Source organism: Capsicum annuum, chromosome 6 (genome assembly GCF_002878395.1).
Source record: "Capsicum annuum cultivar UCD-10X-F1 chromosome 6, UCD10Xv1.1, whole genome shotgun sequence".
NCBI lineage: Eukaryota > Viridiplantae > Streptophyta > Magnoliopsida > Solanales > Solanaceae > Capsicum > Capsicum annuum.
Genome location: NC_061116.1, coordinates 204,887,632 through 204,899,929, shown reverse-complemented (window position 1 = coordinate 204,899,929; position 12,298 = coordinate 204,887,632). Strand labels below are relative to the sequence as shown.

At 38.0% G+C, this 12,298-nt stretch overlaps 1 protein-coding gene across 1 annotated transcript; it reads right to left on the bottom strand.

Moving 5' to 3' along the window:
- Window positions 1-389: 389 nt before the first annotated feature.
- On the bottom strand, window positions 390-11,272 carry LOC107852686 (cis-3-alkyl-4-alkyloxetan-2-one decarboxylase). Its single transcript, XM_016697723.2, has 11 exons — window positions 10,882-11,272; window positions 9,959-10,034; window positions 9,791-9,876; window positions 6,101-6,194; window positions 5,923-5,999; window positions 4,964-5,091; window positions 3,220-3,291; window positions 2,311-2,381; window positions 1,552-1,627; window positions 882-1,025; window positions 390-790 (listed from the first exon to the last, which is right to left on the bottom strand). The coding sequence occupies exons 1-11, from the start codon at window positions 11,164-11,166 to the stop codon at window positions 745-747; spliced, it is 1,155 nt and encodes a 384-aa protein (XP_016553209.1). The 5' UTR covers window positions 11,167-11,272; the 3' UTR covers window positions 390-744.
- Between the last annotated feature and the right edge of the window lie 1,026 nt (window positions 11,273-12,298).

Genomic DNA, 12,298 nt, shown 5'->3' with positions numbered 1-12,298 from the left:
ACAACACATTGAAGTAGTGAGCTAATGGCGCGTTTTAAAGAGTGTGATCCCTTACACTATAGGAGTAAAGAGCAACAAATTAAAACACCAAGGGTGTGGTCAATGAAGTGGGTTGAGCACCACCATGAGGTCTCAGGTATTCCGCCAAGTTCAAGCTGGCCCAACCACCACAATTAGTTTTTTAAAAGAGAGCAACAAATTAAAAGCTCAAAGCACGTATAGATGCCATTGAACCACAAAGCACCATCAATGCTAGAAAAGCCGGATCCTATTTTCTACCATAAAAACTTATGTGTATGCAATGTATATGCAGTTTTAATACATTGATGAAGTATAAACCTTTGACACGATTAGGTTACAATTGATAATCTGGAAAAGATGGCAAGACATTAGTAAAAATTAAAGATTTAATAACATTTTTACAGTATTACATTACTTAAATATCGACTATTAAAATGTCTTTTCAAGCATGAGCTAAAGAAACTAACTATGATCGAATTACACTAATACAGAAACTTTTTGGACACAAATTCACATCCATGTACTTGAAAAGAGAGAGTGGAGAGGGAGGTTAGGGGGAGAGGGGCAGGAGGGGCAGGAGGGGAGCATATGTTCAACCGTTACTTGTTGCTGTCATATACGATTGCATTTACATTTAGGATCACACTTTTCAAGATAGAAAAAAGAGGGCACCTTAGCAATAACATCAGGAATAGTTCAGAATCCACGGTTGAAGGTCGGGCATCAAACTCGGAAAAACATTTTAAGTGCATCCACTACTTTCTCAGGCCTGCCAAAAAGATGCATTCTCTGACTCGTAAAAAAACTTTTTAATTATATGACACTAATATCCATATAAGTGAAAGGTTAAAATTTGTTACCAGTCCTCTTGCGGCATATGGCCAGCACCTTCAATCAGTTTAAGCTCGACAGATCCAGGATTTCCCTTCTGAAATTCCTCTGCAATTGATTGTGGGAGATACTTATCTGATATTCCCCAAGCAACTAAAATTGGTTTATCCCAGCTGAAAGTAACCAACCGAGTTTCCACATTCCCCGGAAGGAAGAAAAATCAGCATCAGTAGCAATTAGAACTTTGTCAATAATTGAAGAGTGAAGAATTCTAGCCAGAGGCACATGCTGGAACATGAACAAGTATAGGAAGGAACACGACATATAAATGGAATTAATTGTTGAACTACATCTAATATGTCTAACGGTATTTTGCAACAAACAAATGTGCAACATCCATTAGCTCTTGAAGTAAGGTTGAGCTGCACTTCTTCATATGATGAGATTTAGTGACACTGGAAGTGAAGCCACATAGCTAACATAGTTTACGACATCTAGTATGCCTAAAAGTAGCGAAAGCAACAACAGAGCTAGGAACAAAATTTGGATAAAGAGAAACTGTATTATTGCATAATTAAATCCAATACAAGGATTAAGCTTTGCTGCTTGCTATGAGGAATAAACCTAAGATACAGAACTGCTCTAACACGAACTTTATGCAACAGGCAGAACTAAGGAAAATGAAAGTAGATTAAATACCTTCCAGATGCAAAACCAGATGATATTTGACTTGCAGTCTCTTTGAAGTTAGCTCTCTTTGCAGCTTCCAACAAAGCTGAAAATTTAAAGTACACAGTTCTCAGATTCGGCATTAGTCCGTAAAACATGAGTAGAAGTTCTGATGATAGTCATGTTTCTTTAAATATATGCTTTTTTGAAATTCCAAATGCATAAAGAATAAGCTTTGCTTCAATTATCATAAGACTTCTAAAAACAAAGACTCGGTATTCTCTGAGTAGTACATAATCACTATGTTTCCTATTCACTTGAGTTCGTTGGTTAATGACTTCATACCTAATTCAGTATTACAAGGCTTAAAAAAACTTGAAGGCACAAAACCCAACTGGTTCTGCATGTACACTAGATCATCCTGAAATTTTTGCGCATGAATTCTTTTTCTTTTATATCGCTGTTCAAATGCATTAAGTTAATAGACAAACAAAGGGTTTCTAGTTTTTTTGGTAGCCATCAAAGACGGTGTTAATATAGCATTTCGCGCATGAATGTAAGTTTCTATATAATCAAATCTTAGTAGAAAGGTAAAACCCTAGGGAGATCCAAAAGGTGAGGTGGATGGCATGGCCCCCAAAAGCATGTCTGAGAATTCGGTAAGCACTTCCTTCAAGGATGACAATATACCATGTGTATTGCAGCTAAGTATTGCTAGATGATTAAGCATGTTAAGCCAAATAAATACAATTTGAATGAAAGAGAATAAGAGCACAGCAGGTAACAAACCAAATCCAGGTCCACTGCTTGACAAATATGGTAGCCGGTACACATCAGCCTTCTCCAGCTTTAAGACATAGCTGCCATGGTAACATTTTGTTGCATAAGGAAGTTGTTGCAAATGATTAAGATTAAGTGGATGGAAGAAAATTCTGTGCATTAAAATATGGCAACTTTTCACTCCATAGTCATTTCTTTTTTGCACGGGGACGGGATTTGTTATAATCAATGTCAACAAATTCAAACTTCTTTGTACTTCCCTTTGTAGGTCACGCATTGATGTTAATATTCAGCGTACTAGTGCATTCTTTAACTTTCAAGATAAGTCAACTCATGTGAATTCTCAAAAGCCATAATCCATAGATTCAGGTGATAAAAATGCGAGAATAATGTGGATGGCTCTGCTCAGTTCTGAAAAGAGGTTAGCTGTTTGAAGATAAATGTCATTGATATATGACATGAACATGATAGAGGATTTTCTTTTGCATAGCTGTCCACATCAGCCAAAAGTACCAAAGAACAACATGGAAGAGCGGGGGAAATGACAGTTGAGAATAGCCACAACAGAATAAGGTACCAGGTTTTGTTTTCTTATTCTGAAGGCAAAACACAGGAAATAGCTTTGTAGAATGCAGTCACTCATAGGAACTAGGAGTGTATCGCCAATATTTTTATTTAGCAGGGCCATTAACATGATGCCAATGAACATCAGATGGCAATATTATTGCACGTTCAGAAAGAGAATCTTGAGGATTCAGAGTAGTCTTGTTTCAAGATAACTGTCACCTAATCTTAATAATTTCCGTTCCAAATACATGGAGAGTATAGCAACTAATTTAAAATCAGTCAAAGTGATCAGAATCATATAGTTGTAATTCAGAAAGTTTTCAAATTTAAAGATGCATTTTGGATACCTACGCGCTACCTGCTTCAATAAAGCGCTCTGCCATTACTGCATTCTGGCAAGTGAATTCACCTAAAAAGGGAATTCTAATACATAAAAAAAGAAGAGAAGTTCAATTAGGAAACAGTTAACTGACAGTTCAGTTTTAAAAGCAAGCAGTTAAATGAATACTGAACATCTCAAAAGCAATGAAGCTAACTTTTCTTCATGAACAGAAGAACAAATAACAAGAAAAAAATTGCTTTTTAAAATGAAATGTCAAAAGCAATGAAGCAAACTTTTCTCAAAAGAAAGAAGTTAAATGAATACTGAACATCTCAAAAGTAATGAAGCAAACTTTTCTCCATGCCCAGAAGAACAAATAACAATAACTTCAGGAAATTGTGGCTCAACAATAATCCGAAGAAAACGAGCATCCTATGAGTTTAAATGACCCTAAATAGGAGGGCATGGCGGTCAAGGATTAGGGTAGCCGAGTTATTTCTCTTTTTGGGGGGAGAGCATAAATTCTAGTTTAGAGTACCTTGTCTGCTCGCTCTTTCCCTTACCATTATTATTATCATATTATTATTATTTTTAATTATTACTATATTACTACTACTACTACTATTATTATTATCTTATTCTTCAATTTTATTACTAATGTTGTTTCTTTTACTTTGGTTATCTTTATTATTTTCGCTGTCAATTGTCAATATTTTTCTTTTTCTTCCATATTTTCATCATAGCTTTTTACTCTTATATTTCTCAAACCTATTTTGAAAATTGCCCTTCTTGAGTCAAGAGTCTATTATTAGAAACAGCTTCTCTACCCAACGAAGGTAGGGGTAAGGTATGTGTATCCCCCACCCTCCCTAGACCCCCACTTGTGGGATCACACTGGGTATGTTGTTGTATATGTTGATTAGCAGTATCCACTGAGTGCTATGGATCACAACCTCTTGTCGTATCTTGAGAAAACTATTCATGTCCTCCAGAGCAGAGGAAGAAGGAAAAGCACAGGAAGTTAGAGATACAATAGAAAGAACAAAACAGACTCTTTCTAGTTCCCATGATAATATAAATTATACAGATAAATACACATTTATGTATCTGCAGGTTTGTGATGGAGAGCAGGCAGACGTGCTACAACCAAAATGTTTTGAGAGATTAAAGTTCTCTCTTCTTAAACAATAAACGACCACTTCAAAATAGAAAGTTCAATATCCCAGTCTATGTTACATTACGCATGGAAGACAAAGAAAAAGAGTTTCATGTCACCTTGATGAAATTTCAAGCTAACCCGATTTTATTGTGTCGTTTCCTTGATAATCGTGAGATCCTAGCAATACCCGATCTCTGAGAAACATCATGCTTGTTTCATGTTATTTTGATGAAATATCAAGCTAACCAAATTTATAGTAGCTATTTCAATAACCTGACTTCATTGTTTACTAATTTGGAGACACATAATACATGCCCCTTAAGCAAAGTGAAGCACCTCAGTTATCAATTTGGTGCCCTGTAGTTTTTGGTTTTCTACATAAAGGGCATATTAAAGTAAATACAATTAGGAGGTTAACTTCCCCAGCCTTATTACAATCTGGTGAAAGACAAAAAAAAATGCTCAAGACACCAAAAAGGCACAGGAGCTTTCAATTACAGTTTGAATACCATAAATATGTGAAAAAGAGCAGTTAATATGCTTCTTGCAACAATTAAGAGCAGTCAATTTACTAAGAGATGCAAGCAGTTGGTTAATTACACAGAAAATGAGACCTGAGCTGCTGAAAAAGTCCAGGAATAGGTGAGGAAACTGTCAATGGAGTGTTAAGAATCGCAAGCTTCAATATTTTACTGGGATTTTTCAAGGTCCAAGTCAATCCATATGAACCCACAAGGAATCCCTGCAAATATACAATCACAATAAAGTTAAGCACCTGAAGAAAAGTCCAAAAAAAGTTGCTTCTATTACAAGAAATCATTAAATTACAAAACCGTCTACAAATGTGAGAAACCTAAAATTAACAAGGAAGATCTGTAGAAAAATAGCTTGTAACATGATAGAGAGATGATTATATTCGAGATTATGAACTAAATACTTGGTGGTGCTTCATTGGGGCAATGATTGGCAGTCTACATAGAAGGGCAGTCCTCTTAGGTTTCATATCCACACCAAAATCTTCTCTAACACAACACTTAGACGAAATTTTCCTCTCTGTCACATGTCCTATATTTTGAACATGGTCATTTCCCCTATATGACCATGCATATTTCAGTATTAGCACTTGTTTAATATCACTTCAATACATCCATTGCCAAAATAACAGATAAGAAGTACCTTTTAATTAATTCACACATCATTTCAGTTTTATATCTCCTTCTGTTAAAAGAAATCAGATCAAATTTCCTTAAAAACAAAAAGAAAAAGTTTCTTGGTTAATTTCAATGGTAATATGTAGACCTGATACTTTGTAACCTCCCAGAATAGAGGCCTACAGCTAATCCTGTATGCTACATAGAAAGAAAAATATAAAGAGAAAAATCTATGAGAAAAAGAAAATTTTCTTCCTAGTTCAAACAAAAATGTACAACATCCACTATCGCCTATCGGTCAATACTGACTAGTGCCAACAGTATTCTTTGGTAGCCAGAAATCATATACTTTAATCAGGTAGACTGAATATAGATACGTAACATAAAAATTTCAATCCCAGCTTGGTTAATGTCATCCAGACCTGAACTACAAGGAAAAATGGAGATGTCACCCCCAGGACTTCGAGTAACTTCTCGAACTCTTCATGAAACTCTTTCTCTGCCAGCAAAATTGCTCAGGAACTTCATAATATTGCTTAGTTAAAAAAAACAATATACAGATAAAGTATACTGAACTTTACAGTGAGATGGTCTCGATACCAGTGTAGTCAAAACCATAACCAGGTTGTGGTTTGTCACTAAATCCAAATCCTATCCAGTCAGGTGCAAAGCAGTGGAACCCAGCATCTGACATCTAGCCAAAGAGAAAAAGCCTCTTTTGAATGATAAAGACCAACAGTATCAAGCAGAAAAAGAACAGATTAAAAAGAAGAGCAAGTTATATGGTGACTAGACAAAGTCCTCCTGCTTCTAACCAAGATTACACATTAAGACAGCGCCAAAAATCAATAAAATTATCAAAGCATCTTATGTACATTCTTTTCAAGAAGAGATTTTTTTCAAATATCATACCACCTGTCTTTTAAACAGTCAGTTTGTCAAGTATCTATTTTAAGAGCAGACCTATAAGTTTCTTGATCTTGCAGTGGAGCGCCTCAGAAACTTAAGATAATAATTGAAAACTACTCAACAACTTTCGTCCCATATCATAACACATTATAGAAGATGGAATTAAGAAATTCAATTGACCTTATATATTAGTATAAATTATGGAAGAAGAAAATACTATAGCAGCTAGTTTGAGAATAGAAATTTAAAAATGAATACAACAACAACAACAAACCCAGTGTATTCCCACCTAGTGGGGTCTGGGGGGGTAAGATGTACGCAGTCCATACCTCTACCTCTATCTCTGATGAAGTAGAAAGGCTGTTTCCGATAGAGCCCCGGCTCAAGACACGAGATACCACACAAACACATAGTAAAGCACAGAAGCAGATTACATAACATAAATACGGCACCCATAAGTAATATAAAACAGAGGAAAGCAAAGGAAAGCACACAGATTCGTAATAAAACATGGAACACGGAAGACGGAATCATAACAGGAATAAAACCCCCTCCAAGTAATTCCCTACACTAGCGACCCAAACTGACCCTAATCCTCTGCCAAAATTCGCGCCCTCCAGACCTTCCTATCTAGGGTCATGTCCTCGGTGAGCTGTAACTGTTCCATGTCCCGCCTAATCACCTCGCCCCAGTACTTCTTCGGCCGACCCCTACCCCGCCTAAAACCATCCAACGCTAGCCTCTCACACCTACGGACCGGGGCATCCATGCCCCTCCTCTTCACGTGTCCGAACCATCTCAATCGTACTTCCCGCATCTTGCACTCCACTGAAGTCACACCAACCTTCTCCCGGATAGTCTCATTCCGAACTCTATCCCCTCTAGTCAGTCCACACATCCAGCGCAACATCCGCATTTCTGCCACCTTCATTTTCTGGATGTGGGAGTTCTTAACTGGCCAACACTCCGCTCCATACAACAAGGCCGGACGGACTACCACCCTGTAGAATTTGCCTTTAAGCTTGGGCGGCACCTTCTTATCACACAGCACCCCCGACGCGAGTTTCCACTTCATCCATCCCGCCCCAATACGATGCGAGACATCCTCGTCAATCTCACCGTTACTCTGGATCACGGACCCAAGATACTTGAACTTATCCCTCTTACATACCTCCTGTGCTTCCAGCTTCACTACTACCTCATTCTCCCGCCTCACGTCATTAAACTTGCATTCCACATACTCTGTCTTGCTTCTGCTCACCCTGAACCCTTTAGACTCAAGAGTTTGCCTCCACACCTCTAATTTGTCATTCACACCCCCTCGAGTCTCATCTATCAGCACTACATCGTCTGCAAAAAGCATACACCACGGCACCTCCCCTTGAATGCGCCGCGTCAACATATCCATCACCAACGCAAATAAAAAGGGACTAAGAGTAGATCCCTGGTGCAATCCTGTCAGGACAGTGAAATGCTCTGAGTCTCCTCCCGCCGTCCTCACCTGGGTTTTCGCTCCATCATACATATCCTTAATTACTCTGGTATATGCCAGCGGTACTCCACTCACCTCCAAGCATCTCCAAAGCACCTCCCTGGGGACTTTGTCGTATGCCTTCTCCAGATCGATAAACACTATGTGCAGATCCTTCTTCCGCTCCCTATACTGCTCCACCAACCTCCGCACCAGGTGGATTGCCTCCGTCGTCGAGCGGCCGAGCATAAATCCGAACTGGTTTTCCGAAATAGACACTATCCGTCTCAGCCTCACCTCGACCACTCTCTCCCAGATCTTCATAGAGTGACTCAATAACTTAATCCCCCTATAGTTATTGCAACTCTGAATGTCCCCCTTATTCTTATAGAGAGGGACCATGGTACTCCACCTCTACGCCTCGGGCATCTTTGCCGTCCTGAAGATTTCATTAAACAATCCAGTCAACCACCTTACACCAGCCTCTCCAACGAACTTCCAAAACTCTACCGGTATCTCATCCGGCCCCGTCGCCCTACCCCTTCGCATCCTGCGCACAGCTTGTCTAACCTCTTCTACCTTAAAACGTCTACAATAGCTAAAATCCCGACACTCCTCTGAGTGCTCCAGTTCCCCTAACACAATAGCTCTATCCCCTTCGTCATTCAAGAGCCTATGAAAATACGACTGCCATCTCTTCTTAATGTGGCCGTCCTCCACCAACACTCTACCGTCCTCCCCCTTAATGCACCTCACCTGATCGAGGTCACGACCCTTCCTCTCCCTAGCCTTAGCGAGTCTAAACAACTTTTTCTCCCCTTCTTTCTCCTGTAACCCTGCATACAAGCTCTCAAAAGCGGCCGTCTTAGCTGCCGTGACTGCTGACTTCGCCTCCTTCCTCGCTAGCTTGTACTCTTTCCTGTTTACCCGCTTCTCCTCTTCGTCCTTACTTTCCACCAACTTAGCATACACCCCTTTCTTGGTCCCCACTTTCTTCTCCACCTCTTCATTCCACCACCAATCCCCCCGACGGTGCCCGGCCCGGCCCCTAGAAACACCCAACACCTCACTTGCATTCTCCCTGATGCACCTTGCCGCCCTGTCCCACATACTATCCACGTCCCCCCTACACTCCCACACCCCCATTCCCGCCAACCTCTCCCCTATCTCCCACGCATTCACTGGCGTCAGGCCACCCCACTTAATTCTCGGTCTACACTCCTTAGTCCTCCTCTTTCTATTCTTCTTTATACCCAAATCCATAACCAAGAGCCTATGCTGGGTCGAAAGATTCTCACTCGGGAAGACTTTACAGTCTTTACACAACGCCCTATCCCCTTTCCTAAGCAACAAAAAGTCAATCTGAGTCCTGGCTACTGCGCTTCGAAAGGTGATCAGGTGCTTGTCCTTCTTCGGGAAGCCCGAGTTCACCACCACCAGCCCAAAGGCCCTCGCAAACTCCAGTAGGGTCGCCGATGAATTCTATGGAAAGATTGTCTCAAAATAGAAAATGTTAAAGTAATGACGGGAATGTTAATGTGATAAAGAAAACATCACGTAAAAGTTTAAAATTCGAATAGTTTAACGAATTTAAATTTTCTTGAAAGTTATGAAAACTTTAACAAAGTGAAATGGTGTCAGACAATTTAGAACGTGACTGAGTAGAAAGAATATCATATAAGTAGAAACAATTTTGTTAAAGTTTTCATAACTTTCAAGAAAATTTTAAACAAGATGTTCGAAGCGCTAAGTAAATGAAATATATTGCAAAGTTAACACTGTAACAAAAATGTAAATAGAAATAATCACGGCAGTAAAAGTGCCAAGGTACTGAATTTTAACATTCTTTCCTACACATTCCAAAATTTTCCAAGAAAGAAGGTAGTAAAATCTTATATCAGCATTAGAACCTGAGACATAACAACTCGATAGCTGTACGATTGTGTTGGAGCTCCATGGAGAAAGATAACTGTCCCGCGTCTGCTTTCAGGTGATCCTGCAATGGCCGAACTCAAGCTTATTGATGTCGTCAATGTACAAACAAGATTAATTCAGTCAGAATGCAACTAAAAACTCACCTGTTTCTCTCACAAACCACCTAAATTTTCCTGATTTGACATATGATCCGTATTCCTTTCCCTTGTCTTCAATTCTCTACAACAATAGATCATTAAGTCACTAAAAGGACAGCCAGTGCACAAAGCATCCCCCCTTAGTAAGATAAATTAAGCAAATAACAGTATTTTATCACCAACAATTTTAAGCATTTAGAGAAGACGGTTCACATAATTCAAAGCCTGAGACCGTATCTCGTTGTCAGAAATTCACACAAGTAAGAAAAAAAAGGGACTCCTCAGAGCATACTAATGAACTAAATATGGTAAACTATAATTTTGAGTGAAGGGTCAAAAACGCACCTAAAGTACCCAGCTTTTCAAGTTTTATACATGAAGTATCAGGTGTGTTAATTTCCCACTGAACTATCACCAACTATTTATAAAAACACACCTCAACTATCAATTGTTCGTTTTCTTACCAGAACAATGATGATATTTCAGGTAGGAAAACAGAACAACTGTTAGTTGAAGTGTGCTTTGATAAATAGTTGATGATAGTTTAGATAAAAAATAGCACATCTAATAGTTCAGGCATGAAACTCAAAAAGTCAATATACTTTAAGTGTGTTCGACCATTTAACTCCTATACTTACGGTAGTTGTAGTAATTAGGAAAACAAATACCTATAGTTCTATTGGAATAAAGAAGCCATTATTGTAGTCGAGCATAAGCTACAAATTAAAAGGAAGTGATCATTGTAAATATCGGACAACAAGAAGATGAAATTTCTCCCATACGCTTCTCTTGTTTCAGCATCTGTATTTTTACTCTAAACACTCCACTGACACAACTCAACAAACTATAAACATGAATACCAAACTAAAAACTCGACCAAAAAAAAAAAAAAGAAAAAAGAGCTAGTAAAGAGAGGAAAATTGAGTTACGTAAAGCATTTGGCCGACGTTTCCGTCTTCCGCGGGACTCTCAGGCATCTGAATTGCGCTTCGGCTCGACGGATTATCAGTGACAAAACCGAACGGGTTAAATGCCGGTTTATCATCGTCTTTCTCCGAAGAAGCTCGTGTGAGAACAGGCAGTGCCGGTCCGGTTCTGCTTCTGCTTGTCCATAGCCGTAGGGATTGTCCGGTGAATTGAGCCGGCGACGAAGAAGTGGAAGAGAGAGAGCATAAAGCAGAGGAAGGAGGAGGAGAGAGAAGAGAGAATGCCATCTCTCCTGTGTGTGAGATGAGTGGAGGGAGTTTGAACACCGCTAGCTTTTTATTAATTCCGCGAATATGAATATTCTTAGCGTGGGAAAAATAACTGGATATAATAAATCTTAAATGCAAATAAAACTCCAAGCAAATATTTATTATCCAAATTGTCACTTTTTCTAAATTAGTTATTACTGAAATGCTATCCAATTATAATAATTTGTACTTCATTCATTTTATTTTACCAGTTTAGCGTATGTGCATTGTACTTGTAGCAAACGTTAATTGAAAATTGTAAAAATATAACGTATAATTTTGAAGATAAAAAAATGTAGATACTAAAGAGGAACATGATAAATCACGATCACACTAATAATCTAATAATTAAGGAGCAAATTAGATGCAGCCAAAAATATAGTTCATGTTTAAATCTATTCTATGTAACCTTTTCTATAAATTGAGATGTTCCTAATCAATGATAATCAGATTTGAAATAATATTTAATCATTATACTTATTTCCTAAGTTTAAAAGCACTTTAAAATTATCAGAAAGTTATTTTTATTCTCCAAATTGTATATTTCAAAATTGAGGGCAAATTATGCATTATTGAAAATTATATATTTCAAAATTTAGGGCGTATTATGTGTTATTAAAAATAAAAACATATAAAAATATGACTTGCATGTACTTTTATTTTTTCTTCTACTATAAAATAAAATATTAGAACTCATTTTTCATTTATACCACTCAAAATACGAAATCAAATATTTATTGTTCATTATTTTATATTAGAGAAAAATCAAATATGATAAATTAACATAAAATACCAACATGAACCAAAATTAACAAAAATATAAGAAACGGCAACATACAAAAATAAAAATTTAAGTTCCTTTTTAGAAATATAAAATATAGATACTTTTTCGGTCCGTTTCTATCTCTTCAAGTGCTCGCCAGTGCCATCCACTCACACCTCCTAATCAGGGCATCTACACTCCACTCCTCCTCACCATGCCGAAATCATGTTAGTCTCGCTTTCCTCATCTTGTCCACCACGAAGTCACTCCTATCTTGTCCGTATCTCATTATTCTTAATCTTGTTGCTCTTAGTATGAACACACATCCACCTCAATATTTACATCTCA